This window comes from Trachypithecus francoisi, unplaced genomic scaffold (genome assembly GCF_009764315.1).
Source record: "Trachypithecus francoisi isolate TF-2019V2 unplaced genomic scaffold, Tfra_2.0 Lachesis_group20, whole genome shotgun sequence".
In the NCBI taxonomy this organism is placed as follows: domain Eukaryota; kingdom Metazoa; phylum Chordata; class Mammalia; order Primates; family Cercopithecidae; genus Trachypithecus; species Trachypithecus francoisi.
This window is the reverse complement of record NW_022681466.1, coordinates 37,239,956-37,267,094: the sequence shown is the minus strand read 5'-3', so window position 1 is coordinate 37,267,094 and position 27,139 is coordinate 37,239,956. Positions and strand designations below refer to the sequence as shown.

The 27,139-nt window shown below is 43.1% G+C and overlaps 1 protein-coding gene across 6 annotated transcripts in view; it reads right to left on the bottom strand.

Annotated features, from left to right (window-relative positions):
• GGNBP2 (gametogenetin binding protein 2) overlaps nucleotides 1–27,139 on the bottom strand; it is a 52,260-nt gene that overhangs the window by 11,497 nt on the left and 13,624 nt on the right. For 3 of the 6 annotated variants that reach the window (XM_033183787.1, XM_033183788.1, XM_033183792.1), the window contains 6 exons: nucleotides 26,516–26,769; nucleotides 22,412–22,510; nucleotides 14,805–14,930; nucleotides 14,597–14,710; nucleotides 2,185–2,394; nucleotides 965–1,139 (listed from right to left, as the gene is read on the bottom strand). In XM_033183787.1, coding sequence (XP_033039678.1) covers nucleotides 965–1,139; nucleotides 2,185–2,394; nucleotides 14,597–14,710; nucleotides 14,805–14,930; nucleotides 22,412–22,510; nucleotides 26,516–26,769 — 978 coding nt within the window. The remainder of the gene's footprint in view (nucleotides 1–964; nucleotides 1,140–2,184; nucleotides 2,395–14,596; nucleotides 14,711–14,804; nucleotides 14,931–22,411; nucleotides 22,511–26,515; nucleotides 26,770–27,139) is intronic. The other 3 variants (XM_033183791.1, XM_033183793.1, XM_033183794.1) reach the window with 3 other exon arrangements.

Sequence of the window (27,139 nt, the reverse complement as noted above, 5' to 3'; positions counted from 1 at the left end):
AAGTTCATGGATGGGCTTCTGGAATTTATACTTTTCATCCTATTCTCATTAGGGACCAATGACTCAGTTTTTAAAGGGTTACAACTGTGCTCTAGTATATATAAAATACTTAACAGCTTAACGTATGCTCTATAGATAATAAATTTTTTAAAAAGTTAGCAATTTACAAGCATTGAACCCAATACTTGCATTACAAAGCATCTTCAGTGTGCTTCTAAAAAGTAGTTCTTATACCATGGCATTCACACAGCATTTACTTCATACTATTGGACATTAGTAGGCAAAACGAAACTCACTAAAGGTTTTAACATTTCCTGCTTAATCCTTGGCTGCATTTAACTTTTCACTAGTTATTTATTCATTTTTTGTTTTTGAGACGGAGTTTTACTCTTGTTGCCCAGGCTGTAGTGCAATGGTGTGATCTTGGCTCACTGCAACCTCCACCTCTAAGGTTCGAGCAATTCTCCTGTCTCAGCCTCTCGAGTAGCTGGGATTACAGGCACATGCCACCACGCCTGGCTAATTTTTGTATTTTTAGTAGAGACGGGGTTTCATATTGGTCAGGCTGGTCTCAAACTTCTGACCTCAGGTGATCTGCCGCCTGCCTTGTCCTCCCAAAGTGCTGGAATTACAGGTGTCAGCCACCACACCCAGCCTCACTAGTTATGTTTAATAGCAGCATCCTGTTAAACATCTTCAGTTTTCTACTCTGAGAAAGTCTAAAAACCAAGGCTGGCAAAGTAACAGGATTAAAAACATTTTTTTAAATCCATCAACTTCTTCTAAATCCCAGTTCCCCAGACCACCACTACTCCAACCCAAAGCCATGTAACGATATCCAGCTAAAGCCATGAAGCTCTATCAGTGATGGACAGTCCTTTGAGGCACTGGTGGCTTACATTAAGATTCAGTCCAGTCACATGACTAAGCAATCTTAGACACTGGAACAGCCCACTGTTCTTACCTCAAAACTCTTGCGTAAAGCATCAACACCAAGATAGAAAAGCATCTGCCATGTCTGCTCTTCTGCCCGTAGTTTTTGCCAGATTCGATGCAGTCTTTCATAAAGATGAATTCCCAAGCAGGTCAGAACTTCTTCTTGAGCTATATCTATTGTCTTTGCATGCCTTTCTCTTCGCCTATACAAGGGAATAATCACACATTAATTCCTAATACCTTTAACTGAAACAGTGAAAGATGGGTAACACAGCTGCAAGTTCAGGTTTTAAACACAATTTGCTTGCCTAGTAACAAGACAGTTATACATTTACATTCAATGTATATGTAGATATACAAGCACGCATGTCTACAACCAATGAGAAATACACATGCAAGTAGAACTTAATCCTCGTATTGCTAAAAATAAAGTAATTCAGGAACTGGCTCTAAAGAGATGGGTTTTAGGGCACAAAGCAATCACATGAAAGTGTCCAGCTCATAGTAGACACAACAATTCCTTTTTCTTTCCAATTATAGCAAAACATTTTTTCCTGCATTTGGTTTTTTGTTTTGAGGGGGAATGGAGAAAGGCAATGCCAAAGTGATTCAATCATGGGCAGGAGTCCTCCAGGCTAGTCTTTACAAGTGTTCACAGAACTTTAGCGATAAAAAAGGCCTTTGTATTCTAGCAGAAAGTAGGCACTCAAATGAGGGTTGATACCCTAAACACAAAAGGAAATGAATTTGATTTATTCTATGAACATCATCATCTGATTTTATTATTACAACAAAGAGATAATACTTTAGGTTTCTATGTAGTAATGATAATATAATACAGTTCATGAATTACATTCAATAAGGCATTTCTTAATCCTCTACTGCAAAGATCTCACGCAAAAACCATTATTGTGAATAAAATTTACACACGATAATGCATGGATAGAGGGAGAAAAATCCCTTCTAATCAGTTTCAAATGAAAATGATAGTCTATAACAACGAAAGCCAAAAAAGCCTGCCTGCCTTCAAGCAAGAACTAGCAGAGGACTGAACCAAACACCAGAGAACAGTTTTCCCCTATTTTCAGTCAATTAAGAAATGCATACTTTAAAGAGAAGCAAAATCTTTACAGGCATACTTTAATTTATACATACATCATATGTAGTGAGGCAGAAGGTGATGAAAATAAACTTTCAGTAATAAAATGAAGCAAAGCGCTAGATAGCCCATTCTAGCAAATTACATACTCATACCCTCCTGCGAACTCTGGCTCAGCACGACCCAAAAGATGTGCAATGAAGTCTGTTTCACAGCAAACATGAATGTGTCGCTCATGTGGACAGCACCGCAAGCCTTCATAAAGTGCAGCACAGTAGCCCTTTTCTTTGCTGCAGTCAAGTTCACCAATAAGGATATTGTATGCTCGGAGGACTTTATTTTTGCAATCAGTGCAAAACCTGTTGAAAAGAAAACCCTCAAAATTAAGAACCGGCTGTGCAATTATCTCATGTGGCATATAACAGTGTACTAGATGATGGCACTCTCTCCCATCTACAGCATCCAAAAAAAGCCTCCATACACACATTTAAAACACATGCATGTAAGGTAAATACAAATTTAGGGATTGCATGAATACAGACAGATCTTCACTGGCAAATGATTTTTAAACTAGAGAAATACATAGCCTAAAAAAATGAGGCAGATACATACCTATGATTTCATAAAATGCATGCCCAGAAAGTATTAGTTGCCAAGAACTAGCATGTCTCCACTTCAAAAGCTATTTGCACAGGTCAGAAATAAAACAATAGAGGCAACAAACCAATGACTCTTGATTGGTTTTTTCTCTCTCCTTCCAGCCTCTGAAAATAGATGGTCTCTTCAGCCAGTAGACCTTGACTCCAATTTCTATTACAACATTTTAATATTTCACTAGCTAAGCATTTGAGGATAGGGGTAGGAGTAGGGGTGGGGAGAAGAATGGGAAAGTGGTACATGTATTTTTAAATTTTCTGATTATTTCCAAAATGCCAAATTATTCCAAAAAATGCCTATTTCTCAATAACAGACATAATATAAACAAAACATACATGGAAACTGGTTTAAACTTTAGTGTATATACTGTGACAAAAGTATAGAAGGGTTTGTGAATGTAGAGAAGGAAGAAAATTTATTTTAGAAACCAAATATCAATCAATCAGAAAGAAAGAATAGAGTCTGTTTTCTTAATCTTTTAATTCCTGGAAGAAGAAGAACTTGGTCAGGTGAAAAAGCCAAGCTCACAATAATAGTAACTGGCTAAGAAGATTAGTCAGGTGAAACAAGGAAATTTTGATCTTTTGATTTAAATTCATCTCCCAAATGAGCTCATCTATGCGTATGGCTTCAAGTAACATGTCTATAAAGATAATCTGTGACTCTACAGCTCCATTCAAATCTCTGCTATTGCCCGAGGGCCAGACCCATATTGAAAAGTGATGAGACATAACAGATGTCCAACAGGCAACACCTTAAACTCACTGTCCAAGGGTAACGCTGTTCTATTCCTATGTTCCTTCTCAATCCCTGTTAAGAACATCGCCATTCACAGCCATTCAAAGTCACCCAGGCTGGAAATCTGAGTTAATTCCAACTTCTCCCTAGGTTTTCCTATTAAGGATAGGGCCAACTAGTATTCATTCTTTCTTATTTCTCCTGTAGGTCCCTATTTTCAATTCCCTCTGGCATGGTTTAAGTTGCCTACTATACATATATATATATATATATATATATATATATGTATGTATGTTTTTTGGTTTTTTTTTTTTTGAGACAGAGTCTCTCTCTGTTGCCCAGGCTGGAATGCAGTGGCACCATCTTGGCTCACTGCAACCTCTGCCTCCTGGGTTCAAGCGATTCTCCTGCCTCAGTCCCCCGAGTCACTCGGATTACAGGCACCCACCACTATGCCCGGCAATTTTTTTGTATTTTTTAGTAGAGATAGGGTTTCGCCACATTGGCCAGACTGGTCTTGAACTCTTGACCTCAGGTAATCCACTCACCTTGGCCTCCCAAAGTGCTGGGATTGAGCTACCGCACCCGGCCCACATTTTTTTTTTTTTTTTTAAAGCTTCTTAACTGACTTTCCTGTTTCCACTCTTCCTAGCATTGATGCATCTCTTACACCAAAACAATTTTTCTAGCACAAATCTGATTATCTGTGTCTCAGCTTAAAAACCTTTCACCTGGCCAGGCGCAGTGGCTCACGCCTGTAATCCCAGCTCTTCGGGAGGCCAAGGCAGGCAGATCACCCGAGGTCGGGAGTTTGAGACCAGCCTGACCAACATGGAGAAACTCCGTCTCTAGTAAAATACAAAAATTAGCCAGGCGTGGTGGCGCATGCCTGTAATCCCCACTACTCTGGAGGCAGAGGAAGGAGAATTGCTTGAACCTGGTAGGCGGAGGTTGCAGCAAGCCGAGATCACACCACTGTACTCCAGCCTGCGCAACAAAAGCAAAACTCTGTCTCAAAAAACAAAATAAAACAAAATAAAAACTTTTCAGTTGTCCCTATTATTAATACTTCCGATTTATGCTCTTCTTCGTGTTTTGTTTTTTAGACGGAGTTTCACTCTGTCACCCAGGCTGGAGTGCAGTGGGGCAATATCGGCTCACTGCAACCCCCGCTCCCCAGGTTCAAGCGATTCTCCTGCCTCAGACTCCTGAGTAGCTGGGATTACAGGCGCCCACCACCATATCCAGCTGATTTTTGTGTGTTTTCAGTGCAGACGGCGTTTCACCATGTTGGCCGGGCCGGTCTTCAACTTCTGACCTCAAAGTGACTCGTCTGCCTCGGCCTCCCAAAGTGTTGGGATTACAGGTGTCAGCCACCACGCCCGGCCTAGACTTCTTACTATAGTATTTACCCTTCTATAGCCATGTCTTTATTTCATGCACACACATTTTGCTGGACCAATAGTAGGTAACGATTTTTTTTTTTTGTCTTTTTTTTTTTCCCTTTTTGTGGAGAACAGGGTCTCGCTATATTACCCAGGCAGGTCTCGAACTCCTGGGCTCAAGCCATCCTCCCGCCTCTGCCTCCCTGAGAGCTGGGATTACAGGTGTGAGCCACCGAGCCCGGCCAGATAACGATTTCTTAAAATGAAGATATGGACTGGACACAGTGGCTCACGTCTGTAATCCCAGCACTTTGGGAGGCCAAGGAGGGTGGATCATCAGGAGTTTGAGACCAGCCCGGCCAACATGGTGAAACCCCGTTTCTACTAAAAATACAAAAATTAGCTGGGTGTGGTGGCACACTCCTGTAATCCTAGCTACTCAGGAGGCTGAGGCATGAGAATTGCTTGAACCCAGGAGGCAGAGGTTGCAGTGAGCCAAGATCATGCTATTGCACTCCAGCCAGGGTGACAAAAGCAAACCTCCATCTCAAAAATAAAAAAATGAATATATGTTAAATTAGAAGCTCTAAGTCCACTTGGTAAACAGAGGCAATTATACTGACAAATAATGTTAAATTATTTTATTTCACTGAAGTTTTAAATATGGGCAAAAAATACACAAAAATTAACACAAAATGGATTAAAAACCTAAATGTTAATATCTGAAAACCATAAAACTCCCAGAAGAAAACATAGGGGAAAATCTTCATGACATTGGACTAAGTGATGATTTATTGGCTATGACACCATAAGCACACATGCACAACAAAAACAGACGCTTCTCTGAGAAAACACCAAATGGTGGATTGACGCTGGTGGCAGCCGGCAAGGGTGGAGCCTGGGAAGGGGAAACGTGGTGGCTTCCGTGGAGATTTCAGCAGTGACATCCAGGGCCAGGGCCGGGGCTGAGGTCGTGGAACTCATGGAGGCAAGGCCGAGGATAAGGAGTGGATGCCTATCACCAAGCTGGGCCACCTGGTCAAGCACATGAAGATCAAGTCCCTGGAGGATATCTATCTCTTCTCCCTGCCCATCAAGGAATCTGAGATCACTAACTTTTTCCTGGGGGCCTCTCTCAAGGACAAGGTTTTGAAAATTATGCCAGTGCAAGGAGACCCACGCCGGCCAGTACACCAGGTTCAAGATGTTTGTTGCCATCGTGGACTACAATGGCCACACTGGTCTGGGTGTTAAGTGCTCCAAGGAGGTGGCCACGGCCATCCGTGGGGCCATCATCCTGGCCAAGCTCTCCATTGTCCCTGTGCGCAGAGGCTACTGGGGGAACAAGATCAGCAAGCCCCACACCGTCCCTTGCAAGGTGACAGGACACTGCGGCTCTGTGCTGGTGCGCCTCATCCCTATGCCCAGGGCACTGGCATCGTCTCAGTGCCTGTACCCAAGAAGCTGCTCATGATGGCTGGTATTGATGACTACTACACCTCGGCCAGGGGCTGCACTGCCACCCTGGGTAACTACACCAAGGACACCTTTGATGCCATCTCTAAGACCTACACCTATCTGACCCCCGACCTCTGGAAGGAGAATGTATTCATCAAGTCTTCCTGTCAGGGATTCACTAACCACCTCGTCAAGACCCACACCAGAGTCTCCATGCAGAGGACCCAGGCTCCAGTTGTGGTTACAAGATAGGGTTTTTATACAAGAAAAATAAAGTGAATTAAGCCTGAAAAACAAAATACTACAGTCGTGTCACTTAACAATGGGACACATTCTGAGAAATGCATTGTTAGCTATTTTATTGCTGTGTGAACATCAGAGTGTACTTACACAAACCTAGGTGGTATATATATTTTTTTCACATGGAAAACCAAATGTCCCAGCACTATTACTGAATATTATTCATTTCCTCAACTTGATCTGAAATGCCATACAGCAGGTTTCTATACGCAGTATGCTCCAATATAATCTTATGGGCCCACTGTCATATATGTGGTCCATCACTGACCAAAATGTCATCATGTAGCACATGACTGTACATTAAACTTAAAAACTTCAGCACAGCAAAGATGATCAACAGAGTAAAAAGGCAACCCAAAGAATGGGAAAAAATATTTGCAAACCATATATGGAATAAGAGGTTAATAGCCAGAATATAAAGAACCACTATAACACAATCACAAAAAAAAAAGCCTAATTTAAAAATGGGCACAGCTGTGATCACGCCACTGCACTCCAGCCTGGACAACAGAACAAGACCCTGTCTCAAAAAAAAAATAATTTAAAAGTAAATAAACAAATGGGCAAAGCATGAATAGACATTTCTCCAAAGATGATATACAAATGGCCAGCAAGCATATGAAAAGATGCTCAACATCACTTATCACTAGGAAAATGCAAATCAAAAACGCAATGAGATATCACCTTAAACCAATTAGAATGACCGCTATCAAAACAACAACAAATAACCAGTGTTACCGAGGATGTGAAGAAATTGGAACCCTTATGCACTGTTGGCAGGAATGTAAGACAGTACAGCTGCTATGAAAACCAGTATGGAAGTTCTTCAAAATAAAACTACCACACAACCCAGGAATCCCACTTTTAGGTATATATCCAAAAGAACTGATACCAGGATCTTGAAAAGATATTTACACACTCATGTTCACTGCAGCATTACTGACAATAGGCAAAATGTGAGAGCAACCTTAAATGTCCATCAATGTACGAATGGATAAAGAAATGCAAATAGCCAGGTGTGGTGGCTCACACCTGCAATACCAGCACTTTGGGAGGCCCAGGCGAGTGGATCACTTGAGGTCAGCAGTTCAAGATCAGCTTGACCAACATGGTGAAACCCTGTTTCTACTAAAAATACAAAAATTAGTCGAGTGTGGTGGTGCGTGCCTGTAATCCCAGCTACTCAGGAGGCTGAGGCAGGAGAATCACTTGAACCCGGGAGGCGGAGGTTGCAGTGAGCTGAGATCAAGCCACTGTACTCCTGCCTAGACAACAGAGCAAGACTCCATCTCAAAAAAAAAAAAAAGAAAAAGAAAAAAGAAATGTGAATAATGTCACATATACTGTGACACTGCCCATTTTTAAATGTCACAGTATTGTGACATTATTCAGCTTTTAAGAGGGAATCCTGTCATAGGTTACAACACAGATGAATCTTAGAGATTATCTAAGTACTGTCTTAGATAATGGCTAAGTAAAATAAGCCAATACAAAAATTCAAGTGCTACATTACTCCAATTACATGAGCTATCTAAAATAATTAAACTCAGAAAGAAGAATTGTGGTTGCTAAGGGGTAAGGGGAGAAAAAAGGTGTCGTTCAATGGACACAGTTTTAGTTAAGATGAAAAAGTTCTAGAGATTTGTTGTACAACAATGTGCATATAGTTAACAATATTGCAATGCACACTTAAAAACTGTTTAAAAGGTAAATTTATGTTTCATGGTTTTTGTTTTGCTTTTTTTTTTGAGACGGAGTCTCACTCTGTTGCCAAGGCTTGAGTGCAGTGGTGCGATCTTGGCTCACTGCAAGCTCCGCCTCCTGGGTTCACGCCATTCTCCTGCCTCAGCCTCGCAAGTAGCTAGGACTATAGGCGCCTGCCATCACGCCCAGATAATTTTTTAAAAATTATTTTTAGAAGAGACGGGGGCTTCACTGTGTTAGCCAGGATGGTCTCAATCTCCTGACCTTGTGGTCCGCCCGCCTCAGTCTCCCAAAGTGCTGGGATTACAGGTGTGAGTCACCGCGCCCGGCCTGTTTCACGTTTTTTGAGACAGTGTCTCACTCTGTTGCCCAAGCTGGAGTGCAGTGGCATACTCTTGGCTGACTGTAGCCTCAACCTACCTAGTAGGCTCAAGTGATCCTCCCTGCCTCATCCACCTGAGTACCTGGGACTACAGGTGTGTGCCACCACACATGGCTAATTTTTGTATTCAGTGTAGAGACAGGGTTTTGCCATGTTGCCCAGGCTAGTCTTGAACTCCTAGGCTCAAACAATCCGCCCGCCTCTGTCTCCCAAAATGCTGAACTGTGAGACACATGCCTAGCCTTATTTTGTATTCCTTTAAAACACACACACACACACACACGTGGAACAGAAAGTCTCTCCCTTAGGAGAGAAAAAACAGACACAGAAATAACAACAAATACTTTCACATTTTCAGGTTATGAACAGCAAGTTCACATTTTCAGGTAATTAAATGGTCAAATGTCAAAGAGAACAATAAAAAAACTTGAAATATTTTCCCCCTATTTTACTGCTTCATATTCTGAGTAGTTTAATATATGTTTGATTGTACAACCATAAGCGTAAGTAAATAGCAAATTAAAAATAGGATATAAAAGCTGTAAAAGAGATTTTTTCCCATTTGCAAAAGTAGCATTGCATAGGAATTTTTAAAAACTTTTTTTTTTTGAGACAGTCTCACTCTGTCACCCAGTCTGAAGTGCAGTTGCATGATCATGGCTCACTGCAGCCTCAGCCTTCCTGGGCTCAAGTGATCCTCCTACCTCATTCTCCCGAGTAGGTGAAACTACAGGCGTGTCACCATACCCAGCTAATTTTTTTATTTTGTTTATTTGTTTGTTTATTTATTTATTTATTTATTTATTTATTTATTTGAGACAGAGTCTCGCTCTGTCACCCAGGCTGGAGTGCAGTGGCGCGACCTCGGCTCACTGCAAGCTCCGCCTCTTGGGTTCACGCCATTCTCCTACCTCAGCCTCCCAAGTAGCTGGGACTACAGGCGCTTGCCACCACACCCAGCTAATTTTTTGTATTTTTAGTAGAGACAGGGTTTCACCATGTTGGCCAAGCTGGTCTCGAACTCCTGACCTCGTGATCCACCCACCTCTGCCTCCCAAAGTGCTGGGATTACAGGAGTGAGCCACTGCACCTGGCCTTTATAAATGAGTCTCCCTATGCTGCCCAAGCTGGTATTGAACTCCTGAACTCAAGTGATCCTCCTGCCTTGGCTTCCCAAAGTGTTGGAATTATAGGTGTGAGCCACAATGCCCAGCCTTAAAAAATCTTTAAGGCAGAGGTTTCAGCTTATTAACACCTCATTTCTAATGATGTTCTATCACTTCTCAGCCTTTTGACTAAGATCAAGTGTAGTATCTGACAATGTTCTACCATAATACTTTTTTAGTCAAATTAGCCAGGCGTGATGGTAGGCGCCTGTAGTCCCAGCTACTTGGGAGGCTGAGACAGGAGAATGGCGTGAACCCAGGAGGTGGAGCTTGCAATGAACCGAGTTCACGCCACTGCACTCCAGCCTGGGTGACAGAGCGAGACTCTGTCTCAAATAAATAAATAAATAAATAAACAAACAAACAAATAAACAAAATAATAAAATTAGCTGGATGTGGTGACACACCTGTAATCTCACTCTGTCGCCTAGGCTGGAGTGCAGTGGCACAATCTTGGCTCACTGCAACCTCTGTCTCCCAGATTCTAGCAATTCTCATGTCTTACCCTCCTGAGTAGCTGGGATTACAGAAGTACACCATGCCTGGCGAATTTATGTATTTTCGGTAGAGATGGGGTTTCACGATGTTGGCCAGGCTGGTCTCAAACTCCTGGCCTCATGTGATCTGCCCATCTCGGCCTCCCAAAGTGCTAGGATTACAGGCATGAGCCACCATGCCCGGCCTCTACCATAATTCTTAACCGGCTGAATAGTGTTATCAAATCTTTATTATAAATTTTTTTTTTTTAAAGTAGATACCACCAAAAAGGTAAATTATTTAGGTATTTACAAATCATTTTAAACTGATTATACCCCCCAAACTCAAATTGTACCTACAATAAGAACTGGAAACACAGGAATAAGGACTTGCATATCTGTCATGCAAACATTCTCTGATGTGCTTAACTATGTGCCATGTACTGCTCTAAACAAGCATTACTATGTATCATTCCCACAACAAATTTAATTTAATCCTACAATAAATCCTGTAAGATCAGTACTCTCATTATTTTTGTCTTTTTTTTTTTTCTTTGAGACAAGGGTCTCACTCTGTTGCCCAGGGGGGAGTTCAGTGGCACAATCATAGCTCACGATAACCTCAAACTCTTAGGCTCAAGAGATCCTCCTGTCTTAGTCTTCCAATTAACTCAGGCTACAGGCACACCACCCCCCAACCACACCCCCCACCCTACTCTGCGAATTTGATTATTTATTTATTTTTGAGACAAAGTCTCGCTCTGCCACCCAGGCTGGAGTGCAATGGTGCGATCTCGGCTCACTGCAACCTCCGCCTCTCAGGTTCAAGCGATTCTCCTGCCTCAGCCTCCCGAGTAGCTAGGATTACAGGCACCCGCCACTACGCCCAGCTAATTTTTCTAATTTTTGTAGGGTCGGGGTTTCACCATCTTTGCCAGGCTGGTCTGGAACTCCTGACCTCAGGTGATCCACCCACCTCGGCCTCCCAAAGTGCTGGGATTAGAGGCACAAGCCACTGTGCCAAGCTGCTAATCTTATTTTAATTTTTATTATTTTTGAGATGAGGTTTCACTCTGTTGCCCAAGCTGGAGTGCAGTGGTACAGTCATGGCCACTGTGATCATGGTGCACCTTCAACCTCTTGGGCTCAAGTGATACACTCTAACCTCAGCCTCCCCAGTAGATAGGACCACAGGTTTGTGCCACCATGGCAGCTAATTTTTCTGCTTTGTTGTAGAGACGGGGTTTTTACCATGTTGTCTAGGCTGGTCTAAAACTCCTGGGCTCAAACCATCTACCTGACTTGGCCTCCCAAAGTGCTGGAACTACAGGTGTGAGCTACCATGCCCAGCCTGTTTGTTTTAAAGAAGAAAAAAACTGAGGCACAGAAAAGTCAACTAACTTGTACAGCTACAATTAGTAGAATACAGATGCAATACAATCTCCCTAAATTCATCACTCACTGCTTTAATTAATCACTCTCAACCGTACTTTCTCACTACCATTAAGATATTTATAAAATGGACTAAAATCCATCTAAAAATGCTAAAACATTAACCATAAACATAGGAAAATCTACAAAACCATTATAGGAAACTCCAAAACATGCGCTCTAATAACTTGTCATTTATCACCCACAAAAACTACCTTTTGGGAGGATCAACTCATATTTAAAGAGGAAGGATATATGTTTTATGTCTGTATAGTCCCTGCAAAACTCCAAATAAGTGACACATTCTCTACTCTCTTGGGCATAATCCACCAAAAAGGCAAAGAAAGAAAGCTTTTAATTGAGAAAAGAAAAACACCAATAAACTTGGTATGCGGGTGAAGTCATTAGCCTACTGCCACATAAAGTAATGACACCAGTTTTTATCTTTCACTTGATTTTTAGAGGCACTCCCAAAATAACTGTGTATATGTATCTCAAAGTCAAAGGACATACAACCACAAACACAACACGTAACAAATTTAAACAGTAGAACCGCCCCAAGAACACCATCTCTAGATGGCTCCCTCACTAGTTTCTTTTTCTTTTTTTTTGAGACGGAATCTTGCTCTGTCAGAGGGCAGTAGCACAATCTTGGCTCACTGCAACCTCTGCCTCCTGGTTTCAAGCAATTCACCTGCCTCAGCCTCCCGAGTAGCTGGGACTACAGGTGCGTGCCACCACGCCTGGCTAACTTTTATATTTTTAGTAGACACGGAGTTTTGCCACGTTGGCCAGGCTGGTATTGAACTCCTGACCTCAGGTGATCCACCTGCCTCAGACTCCCAAAGTGCTGGGATTACAGACGTGAGCCACCGCGCCCGGCCCACCAGTTTCCTTTTCTACTGCACTCTCCTCCTTATTAATTTCCAAATGTTAATGACACTTAGAAAATTCCTTTGTACGCCAGGCGCGGTGGCTCACGCCTGTAATCCCAGCACTTTGGGAGGCTGAGGAGGGTGGATCACAAGTCAGGAGACTGAGACCATCCTGGCCAACATGGTGAAACCCCGTCACTACTAAAAATACAAAAAAAAGAAAAAAAAAATTAGCCAGGCATGGTGGCGTTTGCCTATAATCCCAGCTATTCAGGAGGCTGAGGCAGGAGAATCTCTTGAACCAGGGAGTCGGCAGTTACAGCGAGCCAAGATCGAGCCACTGCATTCCAGCCTGGCGACAGAGCAAGACTCTGTCTAAAAAAAAAAAAGAAAAAAAAAAATTCCTTTGTAAAAGTAATGTTCTATAAAGAAAAATCTGAACTTACTTTTATAGTAACAAAACACATGAATACCAACTCTCTTTTGGGGTCCTGACAATGACAGAAGAAATACTTCAAATATTAAGTAAAAAGCTACTAATTTAATATTGAAAATGCTTGTAATCCCAGCACTTTGGGAGGCCGAGACGGGCGGATCACGAGGTCAGGAGATCGAGACCATCCTGGCTAACACAGTGAAACCCCGTCTCTACTAAAAATACAAAAAACTAGCCGGGCGAGGTGGCGGGCGCCTGTAGTCCCAGCTACTCGGGAGGCTGAGGCAGGAGAATGGCGTAAACCCGGGAGGCGGAGCTTGCAGTGAGCTGAGATCCGGCCACTGCACTCCAGTCCGGGCGACAGAGCGAGACTCCGCCTCAAAAAAAAAAAAAAAAAAAAAAAAAAAGAAAATGCTATCATAGGCTGGGCGCAGCTCATGCCTGTAATCTCAGCATTTTGGGAGGTCGAGGCAGGTAGATCACCTGAGGTCAGGAGTTCGAGACCAGCCTGACCAACATGGCAAAACCTGGTCTCTACTAAAAATACAAAACTTAGCTGGGCATGGTGGCATGAGCATGTAGTCCCAGATACTCAGGAGGCTGAGGCAGAAGGATTGTTGGAACCCGGGAGGCTGTGGCCACAGTGATCTGAGGTCTTGCCACTGCATTCCAGCCTGGGTGACAGAGCGAGACACCATCTCAAAAAGAAAAAAAAAATTACAAAATAGGAGATGCTGGCTCAACACAAGAAGGCTAACCCTGAGAGTCATCCCATAAAGCTACTGTCTTGGCCAGGCGCAGTGGCTCACGCCTGTAATTCCAGCACTTTGGGAGGCTGAGGTTGGCGGATCACAAGGTCAGGAGACCGAGAACATCCTGGCCAACATGGTGAAACTCCATCTCTGGCCGGGCGCGGTGGCTCAAGCCTGTAATCCCAGCACTTTGGGAGGCCGAGACGGGCAGATCACGAGGTCAGGAGATCGAGACCATCTCTGGCTAACATGGTGAAATCCCATCTCTACTAAAAATACAAAAAGCTAGCCGGGCGAGGTGGCGGCGCCTGTAGTCCCAGCTACTCGGGAGGCTGAGGCAGGAGAATGGCGTGAACCCGGGAGGCGGAGCTTGCAGTGAGCTGAGATCTGGCCACTGCACTCCAGCCTGGGTGACAGAGCGAGACTCCGTCTCAAAAAAAAAAAAAAAAAAGAAACTCCATCTCTACTAAAAATACAAAAATTAGCTGGGCATGGCGGCATTTGCCTGTAATCCCAGCTATTTGAGAGGCTGAGGCAGGAGAATCTCTTGAACCTGGGAGGCAGAGGTTGCAGTGAGCCGAGATCACACCACTGTACTCCAGCCTGGCAACAGAGCTAGACTCCATCTCAAAAAAAAAAAAAAAAGGAGCTGCCTACTCTAACATTAAGCTCCGCCTAGAGCCAAGTATTAAAGGGAAGGCTAGAATGCTATTATACAAAAGAGGTCAGTGACAGGCCATCTCTAGGTGACTGACAGATAAGGTACCTTCCACATTAAACTGGAACAACCAGCAGACTTACCTGTGTTTTCGTAGATATGTTTCTAGCGTTTCTAAAAGACAACTTGAGTCAATTAAAACTACTTCATCCCTGCATTCCTGGGACATTAGTTCCCATACATCCATCCAACAACCTCTGTAGAAAGAACAAATATTAATGAAAAAGGAGAATACAGAAGGGTAAAACATTAAAAAAACAAAAAACAGAGTAAAGTATTACTTGATTTTACCTGGCTGTTCCCTGGAAAGGTCCATAATGGAAAATGATCCTACACTTGCTGTCCTTCCTGTGGTCTTCACTACTTCTCTTATCTGTACTTAACTTCTCTGAACTGACACTGCTACTGCTCCCTTCACTGTAGTATAGTATAGTACAAAGCTTAGTGACACTGAGATAATCTGAAGAAATAATTTCTATAGTCTAAATTAAAATCATGAATACTTTAATGATTAAGATATTAGAACATGTTTACAAATTATATATGATTACATACTCATTAATACAATGTTCATTTAAATGTGTGCTCATATCTTTATATAAAAACTTCTGCTTGACTATCAAGTTTATCTGACACAATTTAACAACATTTGTAGTTATCAAGACAGCAACTGGTTAATAAACTAAGTATTCTATGAGCAAATATTGTTGGAATGTTCTCAAGTTAAAATGACTGAAAAAATTATCAAGTATTTTCCCTTATAAACACAGACCAATCTTCCACAAATAGAAAATTCTAAAAAGTTTTGATCTACTTAATGAGATCGTCATCAAGTAATTTTTTTTTTTTTTTTACTTTTATTTTGTAGAGACGAGGTCTCTGCTGTGTTGCCCAGGCTGGTCTCAAACCCCTGACCTCAAGCCATTCTCCCACCTCAGCCTCCCAAAGCACTGGGATTACAGGTGTGAGCCACCACACCCAGCTAAATTTTCTTTTTGTAATCACTCCGTTTTAAAGCTAATCCACGGTAACAAAACTATTATCTACCTTCACATGTACAAGTAGCTGGGAAAGTCATAGATTAATTACAGTGAGTTTTACGTGTACTAAAATAAAGATAGTACACTAAGATGAACACTTTATACAGCCTAAATTAGTGAGAACTATGTGGTAATTTTTTTTTTTGAGACAGACCCTTGCTCTGTCACTCAGGCTGGAACGCAGTGGCATGATCTTGGCTCAGTGTAACCCCACCCCTGCAGGGCTCAAGTGATCCTCCCACCTCAGCCTCCCGAATAGCTAGGACCATAGGTGTGTATCACACCTGGTTATTTATTTATTTATTGTATTTTTTAAGTAGAGACAGCAGGGTCTTGTCATGTTGCCCAGGCTGGTCTCCAACTCCTGAGCTCAAGCAATCCACCCAACTCGGCATTCTAAAGGGCTGGGATTAAAGGCATAAGCCACCACGCCCAGCCCTATACAATTTTTTTTTTAACAAACTTACTAAAAACTTCCCACTCTCCCTCCCCAGCAGGGTTCGACTTCGATATGAAAATTGCCACATATTTTGCTTTGTTGCAGCACATTTATCTTGGACCTGCATTCCAAGGGAAATGTGGGTTTATATTCTTTTCAATGATAGCCTTCTTGATCTTTCATGACTCTGAACAACTGCCTCCTGTCTGTTCTTCTGTAGGTCTCAGTACAGTCCTAGGAATTCATTACACCTTGGATGCTAGAGACGGAAAAACCTCTGAACTTTTAACTTACTCTGTGTAGCTAAACGGGTATTTCTCAACCTTCTGCCCAAAATATAAGTAATCCACACAATTCAGCTCTGTACTCTCTCTCACAATGGCTCAAGTTAAGGTTTAGCTCCCCTAGGCCAGGCGCGGTGGCTCAAGCCTGTAATCCCAGCACTTTGGGAGGCCAAGACGGGCGGATCACGAGGTCAGGAGATCGAGACCATCCTGGCGAACACGGTGAAACCCCGTCTCTACTAAAAAATACAAAAAAAACTAGCCGGGCGAGGTGGCGGGCGCCTGTAGTCCCAGCTACTCAGGAGGCTGAGCCAGGAGAATGGCGTAAACCCAGGAGGCGGAGCTTGCAGTGAGCTGAGATCTGGCCACTGCACTACAGCCTGGGCGACAGAGCCAGACTCCATCTCAAAAAAAAAAAAAAAAAGATTTAGCTCCCCTTATTTGTGACAACAAAAACATCTGTTCCACTTTCCATGCTGCATCCTTCTATTCTCAACTCTGATATTTCCTTTTTGAGACAGAGTCTCACTCTGTCGCCCAGGCTAGAGTGCAGTGGTATGATCTCAGCTCACTGCAACCTCTGCCTCCGAGGTTCAAGCGATTCTCCTGCCTCAGCCTCCCAAGTAGCTGGGACTACAGGTGTGTGCTACCACACCTGGCTAATTTTTGTATTTTCAGTAGAGACGGGGTTTCATCATATTGGCCAGGCTGGTCTCGAACTCCTGACCTCGTGATCTGCCCGCATCGGCCTCCCAAAGTGCTGGGATTACCCGTGTGAGCCACCGCGCCCAGCCCCTCTTTTACTAACTATACTTGATTAGTATAATGCATAATTTCCCAGAACTGAAAAACTCTCAAACTCAAGTTCTCATAATTGAGGGAAAGGTTCATAAAGAGAAATCAGAGTTGAAGAATGATTATTATATCATTAGAATGTGAACGCTTTTTTTTTTTTTAAGAAAAAAGCTCTATAAAAAAAATCTGTATCTCAAAACATTCTAGACCTTATGCTGTTTATTATTCTTTTAAGATCAAGCTTTCTAAAAAAATAACCTTTCCACTTTCTGGTTCTGCTCCTAAGCACAACTTAATCCATAACAACCTTACATCGCATTCACTTTTGCATCACTGCAACCTGGATTCTGCTTCCATTCAATCACTAGCTCAGCTCATCAAGATCACCAATTATCTCAGTGTTACTAAATCCAATGTCCACTTCTGGGTCCTTGATGACTTGGCAGCATTTAACACAGCTGATCAGACCTCCTTGGAACATTTTTACACCTTGGCTTCCTTCTACCTATCTGGCTACTTTCTCAGGTTTCTTTACTAATTTCTTTTCTACCATTAAATTCCTCGGAATTCTTTTACTCTCTTTCCCTTTAGGTGATCTTACATAACATTCTCTAAGATACTCCAGGCCTACAACTCCAGCCTAGATCCTTCTTCCAGATCTCAAACTTACTCCCAGACGGACAATAACATGGGTTTACTTGCACAGATGAGAGAACACTCTCAGAAAGGCTGACCTAGGTTGCTATTTATTAGGCTAACACCTAATCAACTGTATTATACTTTCTCTGGAAATAGACTAAACAAATTTAAAAAGCTATGGGGGGTGGGGATGTAGCGGTAGGAGGGGGAGTGGAAATACATAAAATGGAGAATAGTAGTAGCATTTAATAGTGGTGACCATCCAAGGGAGAGGGAGCCTTGGATAAGCATACTGTACTGCTTAGCCTGCTATCCATGTGGCCTGTGGGAATAACTGAAGCTACCTTAGTAAAGAGACAGACACTGCTTAAGATGAATTAAGTCCATTCACACAGATTCCATACTCAGCAAACAGCCTTCTAAAACATATGACTTCCCATGTAGTGGAACTCTAGCTAGAAGGGGATGTAAAATCTGTGGTTTGTTTTGTTTCTTAAGCTGGAAGATAGAAAAACAGAGCTGTATGTAAATTTAACTAAAGTAGGTAACTGAATAAGCAAAGTGATTGAAAACAAAGAAGATGGAGTGCAGAGCAAGAGTGGAAGGACTGGTCTTTGAAGAAAGGCAGCAATGAGCGCAGATGCATAAGATGCTGGGCTACTTGCTTTTCAGTTCATCAACAAAGAATATGCTTAACAGAAAAAAAGTACCAGAAGGCAAGCTCTTTACTATATCATACCACTCCATGCCTTCAGCCAACAGGTCATTCTGTAATGTGAAAAATTAGCCTGTACTCTGCATTTAGAGTCAGAAATTATCTGAAGCTACTGACAGATCTGAGAAGGAAGAATGAGCTGATGAAAAAACAAAAAATAAAACATTTTTAAAAGATACTGACAAATCAGGCCGGGCACGGTGGCTCACGCCTGTAATCCCAACACTTTGGGAGGCCAAGGTGGGTTGATCACCTGAGGTCAGGAATTCCAGACGAGCCTGGTCAACCTGGTGAAACCTCGTGTCTACTAAAAATACAAAAATTAGCTGGGCGTGGTGGTGGGCACCTGTAATCCCAGCTACTCAGGAGGCTGAGGCAGGAGAATCACTTGAACCCAGGAGGCGGAGATTGCAGTGAGCCAAGATCAAGTCATTGCACTCCAGCCTGGGCGACAAACGGAAACTCCACCTCAAAAAAAAAAAAAAAAGAAAGAAAGAAAGAAAAAAGATACTGACAAATCAAGTAGCAAAATAACAACTGTCCTTAAGAAAACTTCTTTTCTTAAGGCCACAAGAACATAATGTGTGGCTCTTGTTCAGAGCCTAACTCATACAAACTAATGTTCCAAAAAAAAAAAAAACAGAAACAGGGAATATCTGAGTATGAACTGGGTATTCAAGTGTTACACTTAATTTTGTCAGGCGTGGCCGGGCGCAGTGGCTCACGTCTGTAACCCCAGCACTTTGGGAGGCCGAGGCAGGTGGATTACCTGAGGTCGGGAGTTCAAGACCAGCCTGACCAACATGAAGAAACCCCGTCTCTACTAAAAATACAAAATTAGCCAGGTGCGGTGGCACGTGCCTGTAATCCCAGCTACTTAGGAGGCTGAGGCAGGAGAATCGCTTGAACCCAGGAGGCGGAGGTTACGGTTAGCCAAGATCACGCCACTGTACTCCAGCCTGGGCAAAAAGAGCGAAACTCCATCTCAAAAAAAAAAAAAAAAATTTTGTCAGGTGTTATGATGGCAATGTGGTTATGAAAGAAAACGTCCATATATTTAGAGATGCATGTGGAAGGATGCAGCAATAGAGTAACACGAAGCCTGGGACTTGCTTTAAAATACAAAGAAAAAGGTGGATAAATGAAGAAAAAGGTTGATAACTACTGAACCTTCGTAAAAGTACATGGGAGATTCATTCATTGTATTTTTTACTTTTCTATGTTTGACAATTTTACTAATAAAATTTATTTATCTATTTTATTTATTTATTTATTTTGAGACAAAGTCTCGCTCTGGTTGCCCAGTCTGGAGTACAATGGTGAGATCTTGGCTCAGTGCAACCTCTGCCTCCTGGGTTCAAGCGATTATCCTGCCTCAGCCTCCCAAGTAGCTAAGATTACAAGCACCTGCCACCACGCCCAGCTAATTTATATATATATATAAATTTTTTTTTTTCTTTTGAGACAGAGTCTCGCTCTGTCACCCAGGCTGGAGTGCAGTGGTGCGATCTCCACTCACTGCAAGCTCCACCCCCTGGGGTTAACGTCATTCTCCTGCCTCAGCCTCCCGTGTAGCTGGCACTACAGGCACCCGCCACTGCACCCGGCTAATTTTTTGTATTTTTAGTAGAGACGGGGTTTCACAGTGTTAGCCAGGATGGTCTCGATCTCCTGACCTCATGATCTGCCCGTCTTGGCCTCCTAAAGTGCTGGGATTATAGGCGTGAGCCACCGCGCCTGGCCTAATTTTTATATTTTTAGTAGAGACAGGATTTCACCATGTTGGCCAGGCTGGTCTTGAACTCCTGACCTCAGGGAATTCACCCAACTCGGCCTCCCAAATTGCTGGGATTACAGGCATGAGCCAGCATGCCCAGCCTTTTTTTTTTTTTGAGACAGAGTCTCACTCTGTAACCCAGGCAACACGATCTCAGCTCACTGCAACCTTCCCCTCCTGGGTTCAAGTGATTCTCCTGCCTCAGCCTCCTGAGTAGCTGGGATCACAGGTGCGTGCCACCATGCCTGGCTAATTTTTGTATTTTTAGTAGGGATGAGGTTTCCCCATGTTGGTCAGGCTGATCTAACACTCCTGACCTTGTGATCCGCCTGTCTCAGCCTCCAAAAGTGCTGGGATTACATGCGTGAGCCACCGCACCCGGCCGATAAAATGTTTTAAATATTTTTTGTTGCTCAGTATAGGGGAAAAAAACTTAGATTATTAACACACCACTGCCTGGTCATCCAAGTCTTTGTGTCAGGGAGAAAAATGTCTATACGATAATGGTGTCACTCGGAAGTTCAGATCAAAAAAACAAAAAGGTGACAATGACACAAATGAAATATTTAAAAATTAACTTTTAAAATTAATACAGAGGCCAGGTGTAGTGGCTCACGCCTGTAATCCCAGCACTTTGAGAGACCAAGGCAGGCAGATTACTTGAGTCCAGGAGTTTGAGACCAGCCTGGGCAACATGGCAAAACCTGTCTCTATTAAAAATCCAAAATAATTAGCCAGGAGTGGTGGCAAACACCTGTAATCCCAGCTATTCAGGAGGCTGAGGCACGAGAATTGCTTGAACCCAAGAGGCAGAGGTTGCGGTGAGCCAAGATCACACCACTGCACTCCAGCCTGAGTGACAGAGCAAGATTGTGCCTCAAAAAAATAATTAAAAAATAAAATTAATAAAGCAGCATAGTTTTTTTAACATCCCATTCTCTCCAAAAGTAAAGTCATGTCTTAGAAAGTCCCTTCATGCTCCATGGTTTCGCCTCACCATCCCCAACCCCAGGCAATTTTGCAAGGGACAACTGTGGCACTGTGCTAGCAGAAGGTGAAAAAGCAGCCTTGGACACTATAGCACTTAACCAAGAAGAAAACTACAAATTATTGTAAGGTAATATTTGCTTAAAAAATAGGCCAGGCGCAGTGGTTCATGCCTGTAATCCCAGCACTTTGGGGAGCCAAGGTGGACGGATCACAAGGTCAGGAGATCAAGACCATCCTGGCTAACACAGTGAAACCCTGTCTCTACCAAAAATACAAAAAATTAGCCGGGCTTGGTGGCACATGCCTATGGTCCCAGCTACTCGGGAGGCTGAGGCAGGAGAATAGCTTGAACCCAGGAGGCGGAGCTTGCAGTGAGCTGAGATCATGCCACTGCACTCCAGCCTGGGCGACAGAGGAGACTCCATCTCAAAAAATAATAATAAATAAATATAGAAAACTACAAATTAGTTACATAAATACATATTGTCATAACGGCTTTTTTTTAAACCTTGGTAAATTACAGCTAGAGACAAGAAAAAAAATAATTTATACACTATAACTATTCTGTAGATCAAAGAATGATTACCACTACTTTGAAAACGTTAATATTAGCTGCATAAAGACTTAGCTGCAAATTTCCATAAAGACTTCAGCCAGCCGAGCGTGGTGCCTCACACCTGTAATCCCAGTACTTTGGGAGACTGAGGCGGGCGGATCACCTGAGGTCAGGAGTTCAAGACAAGCCTGGCCAATAGGGTGAAACCCCATCTCTACTAAAAATACAAAAATTAGCCAGGCGTGGTGGCACGCACCTGTAGTCCCAACTACTCAGAAAGCTGGGGCAGGAGAATCGTTTGAACCAGGTAGACAGAGGTTGCAGTAACCCAAGATTGCGCCACTGCACTCCAGCCTGGGCAACACAGGGAGACCCTGTCTCATAAATAAATAAATAAAAAAAAAAAAAAAAAAAAAGACTTCAACTTCCCTCCTCTAAAACATATTTAACATAAAAAAATTTTTTTAATCAGATCTACATTGAGACTTTACATATATCAATGCAAAATGGCCAACATAACAAGAGGATCTATTTATTTTGACCTATGTCATAGAGTATAAATCAATTAATGAATTAAAGCAAACAGTGCGTTTCTTTTACTAAACATGATCAAATATATAATCTTCACAATGACAAAGCCTCTTAGTATTCAATTCTACTTACCCCAAAGGTTTTGGCTTGTGCGTATCTAAGGAGTGCAATTGACATCTCTTATTCTTCTTACTTTTTGGAATAGCATCTATCATATCATTTAGTTTGGACCTAATTAAAAATAAAATGTATTAAGGGTTTAATTCATTTTTCTTTCAAATTTTAAAATCTCTATTTACTGTCTTTTAGGGAGAAGTCTCAAAACAAAACAAAACACCACTTTTCTCTATCCCCACTGTATCTAGCAGTGTGCCTGGTACTCAAGTATTTCAACACTGACTGCTAACTGACTCTCAGCCATCTTCCCTTGCCCAGCCATTATGTAAATACACCAGTTGCAGAAGCACACACCTCCAGTCCCAGCTATCTGGGAAGCTGAGATGAAAGGATCACTTAAGCCCAAGGGTTTGAGGCCAGCCTGGGCAACATAGTGAGACCCCATGTCTATAAAAAATATATAAAAACCCCACAAAACAATATGTAGGCCGGGCGCGGTGGCTCAAGCCTGTAATCCCAGCACTTTGGGAGGCCGAGACGGGCAGATCACGAGGTCAGGAAATCGAGACCATCCTGGCTAACACGGTGAAACCCCATCTCTACTAAAAAATACAAAAAACTAGCCAGGCGAGGTGGCGGGCGCCTGTAGTCCCAGCTACTCGGAGGCTGAGGCAGGAGAATGGCATAAACCCGGGAGGCGGAGCTTGCAGTGAGCTGAGAACCGGCCACTGCACTCCAGCCCGGGCGACAGAGCGAGACTCCGTCTCAAAAAAAAAAAAAAAAAAAAATATGTAAACACAATACATCCTTGAAGAGGAATCATCAACAGAAATTTTATGCAAATATAGAACACACACTACTACTATCCTCACCCTCCATCCAACCAATGAGCAAACTTTGTCAATCCTACCTTTTAAATATATCTAGAATCAGGCCTGGTACAGTAGCTCATGCCTATAATCCCAGCACTTTGGAAGGCTGAGGTAGGAGGATCATTTCAGGCCAGGAGTTCAAAGCCAGCCTGGGTAACAGCAAAATTTCCATCTCTACAGAAAATTTTAAAATGAAGCCAGGCATGGCTCACACGTGTAATCCCAGCACTTTGGGAGGCTGAGGCCAGTGGATCACTTGAGGCCAGAAGTTAAAGATCAGCATGGCCAACATGGAGAAACCCTATTTCTACTAAAAAAAAAATACAAAAATTAGACAGATGTGGTGGTGCACACCTGTAATCTCAGCTACTCAGGAGGCTGAGACACAAGAATCACTTGAACCAGGGAGGTAGAGGTAGCAATGCAATGATTGCACCACTGCACTCCAGCTTGAGATAGAGTGAGACTCCGTCTCAAAAAAAAAAAAGAATGAAAGCTGAATAAAATTTAACCAATCTAGAATCAGATCAATTCTTTTTTTTTTGAGACGGAGTCTTGCTCTGTCCCCCAGGCTGTGCAGTGGCGCAATATCAGCTCACTGCAAGCTCCACCTCCCGGGTTCACGCCATTCTCCTGCCTCAGCCTCCCGAGTAGCTGGGACTACAGGCACCCGTCACCGTGCCTGGCTAATTTTTTGTATTTTTTTTATTAGAGACAGGGTTTCACTGTTAGCCAGGATGGTCTCGATCTCCTGACCTTATGATCCGCCCGCCTTGGCCTCCCAAAGTGCTGGGATTACAGGCGTGAGTCACCGCGCCCAGCCTAGAATCAGATCACTTATCACCTCTACCATTATCATCCCTGTGCAACCCACCAATCTCTAGCTTAGTTAACTGCCAATAGCTGGCCTCCTAAATCGTCTCCTTGCTGTCACCTTCTGCCCTTTACATTCCAGGCCTCACTCAGCAGCCAGAGTGATCCTTTTAAAACATGAACCAGGTTATATCATTCCTCTGTTCAAAAACACTTCAAGGCTTGTTTTCCCAAGTCCAGGCACAGCAAATATCAAAAGTCCCTACCACCATCTCTAAATAGGAAAGCCTCAGGGTTTACTTTTCAGACCTCTCCTTCTTCTCCCATTTATATTCACTAAATGAGACAAATTTACAGCTCTAACCCAGACCTCTCTGAATTCCACTTGGATGTCTAATCGCTATCTCAAACTTAGCACACCCAAAGATGAACTCTGTTACATTTCTCTCCAGTCTTGTCCATCACAGGAAATGGAAACCATTTGTCCATTCTTTTTTTTTTTTTTTGAGACAGTCTTACTCTGTTGCCCACGCTGGAGTGCAGTGGCGCGATCTTGGCTCACTGCAACCTCCGCCTCCTGGGTTCAAGCAATTCTGTCTCAGCCTCCCAAGTAGCTGGGATTACAGACGCCTGCCACCACTCCCGGCTAATTTTGGTATTTTTAGTAGAGATGGGGTTTCACCATGTTGGCCAGGCTGGTCTCAAACTCCTAACCTCTGGTGATCTGCCTGCATCGGCCTCCCAAAGTGCTGGCATTACAGGCATGAGCCACCATGCAAGGCCTTTTGTCCATTCTTCATATCACAAATCTGAGAATCATCTTTGATGCCCTCCCTCACAACCAATCCATTCAAAAATCCCATTGGCTCATTCCTCAAAATATATCCAGGATCCTTTATAACCATTTTTCACTACCCCCATGGCCATTATTCATTCTCAGTACAGAGGTCAAAGTAAGCCAAATTTCATCAGACTATGCCGCTCTTCTGCTCAAAACCTTCCCAAAGCTTCTCACCTCACTCAGAGTAAAAACAAAAGACCTCAGTCAGGCACAGTGGCTCACGCATGTAATCCTAGCACTTTGGGAGGCTGAGGTGGGCAGATCGCCTGAGGTCAGGAGTTCAAGACCAACCTGGCCAACATGGCAAAACCCTGTCTCTACTAAAAAATACAAAAAAAAATCCGAGCATGGTGGTAGCCACCTGTAATCCTAGCTACTTGGGAGGCTGAGGCAGGAGAATCACTTGAACCCAGGAGGCAGTGGTTGCAGTGAGCTGAGATCACGCCACTGAACTCCAGCCTTGGCAACAACAGTGAAACTCCACCTGAAAAAAATAAAAATATGACTGGGCCTTTTATTACTCCTTTTTTTTTCTTTTCTTGAGATGGAGTTTCACTCTTGTTGCCCAGGCTGGAGGGCAATGCGCAATCTCGGCTCACTGCAACTGCCGCCTCCCGGGTTTCAGCGATTCTCCTGCTTCAGCCTCCCGAGTAGCCGGGATTACAGGCACCCACCACCACGCCTGGCTAATTTTTTGTATTTTTAGTAGAGACTCGGTTTCACCGTGTTGCCCAGGCTGGTCTTGAACTCCTGAGCTCAGGCAATCCAATTGCCTAGGCTTCCCAAAGTGTTGGGATTATAGGCATGAGCCACCGCGCCCAGCCACTCTTTTTTTTTTTCCTGAGATGAAGTTTCGCTCTTGTTGCCCAGGCTGCAGTGCAATGGCGCCATCTCAGCTCACTGCAACCTCTGCCTCCTGGGTTCAAGAGATCCTTCTGCCTCAGCCTCCTGAATAACTGGGATTACAGCCACGTGCCACCATGCCTGACTAATTTTTGTATTTTTAGTACAGACAGGGTTTCACCACGTTGGTCAGGCTGGTCTTGAACTGCCCGCCTCAGCCTCCAAAATGCTGGGATTATAGGCGTGAGCCACCGCGCCTGACCTTATTACTCTGCTGACCCCACCTGTATATTACCGTTCCCTTCATTCATCTGGCTCCAGCCACAATGACTTCCTTACTATTCCTCAAACATGCCAATAAAACCCCAACCTCAGAACCTTTACGCTAGCTGTTCCTTCTCTGCCTTCCCCCAGTTTTCTACAAGATTTGCTTGCTCACTTCATTCAAGTCTATATTCAATGTCATTTTATCAAGGAGGCCTTTCCTGACCACCCTCCACAATAATTCTACCCCTGCTCCATTCTCTACCTCCCTTACTGGTTTTTCTAATTTATCATCCCTGACAAAGTGTGTATTTGCTTACTGTCTGCTTCTCCTCATGTGGAGAGCGGAAACTTTACATTCGCTGGTGCACAGTAATAAAATCATTAAATTAGACTCAATCTTTCCATCAAGAAAATAAGCTGCCACTGTCAACAAGCTATTTCAAATTTTAACAAACCCATTTTCTCCTAATTGATTATACTTACCCATGTACATAAAATAATGTATAAAGCTTCTTTGCATCAGTCATGCAGCTTCTAGTTACAGACAGGACTCCCTTGGGCCCTACTGTTAGGGGTTCAAGAGCAGGATTTCCAGACTCTACAAGCTGGGAAAAGAGGCGCTCCACACTGCGACGACAACCAACACATGGGACAAGCTGAGAAAGTGCACTCAGGACTTCGCGTGATGTTACCACCATGGCAATACTTAGATCCTGTTGCTTAAGCATACCGTGTCGCTGAAAGAGGGAAAGAAAATGAAGGAGTGTCCTTTAAAAATACATAAAATTACACTTTCACTGCTACTGGTTCCTATCCTTGTGCAGTAAGTACAACCTGGAAAGGGTTTACCAGCTCTACCTGCAACTGAGTCAGAAAGGCAACGAAGTCAGCCTTATCCATGCTGTACGGAGTTTGCACCACAAACCCCCTTGCACTAGAATCTAGGGTATATAAACGATTCTGCTTAGTATGCCAAAAAGCAGTCCTGCATCTGGAAATGTAGGGCTGGTTCAGTGAGTATTAGGCCAGTCCTCTTACAAAAAAAAAAGGACAATACAGCTGTACCTTTTTTTTGGTTGGTTTGTTTTTGTTTTTCGAGACTGAGTC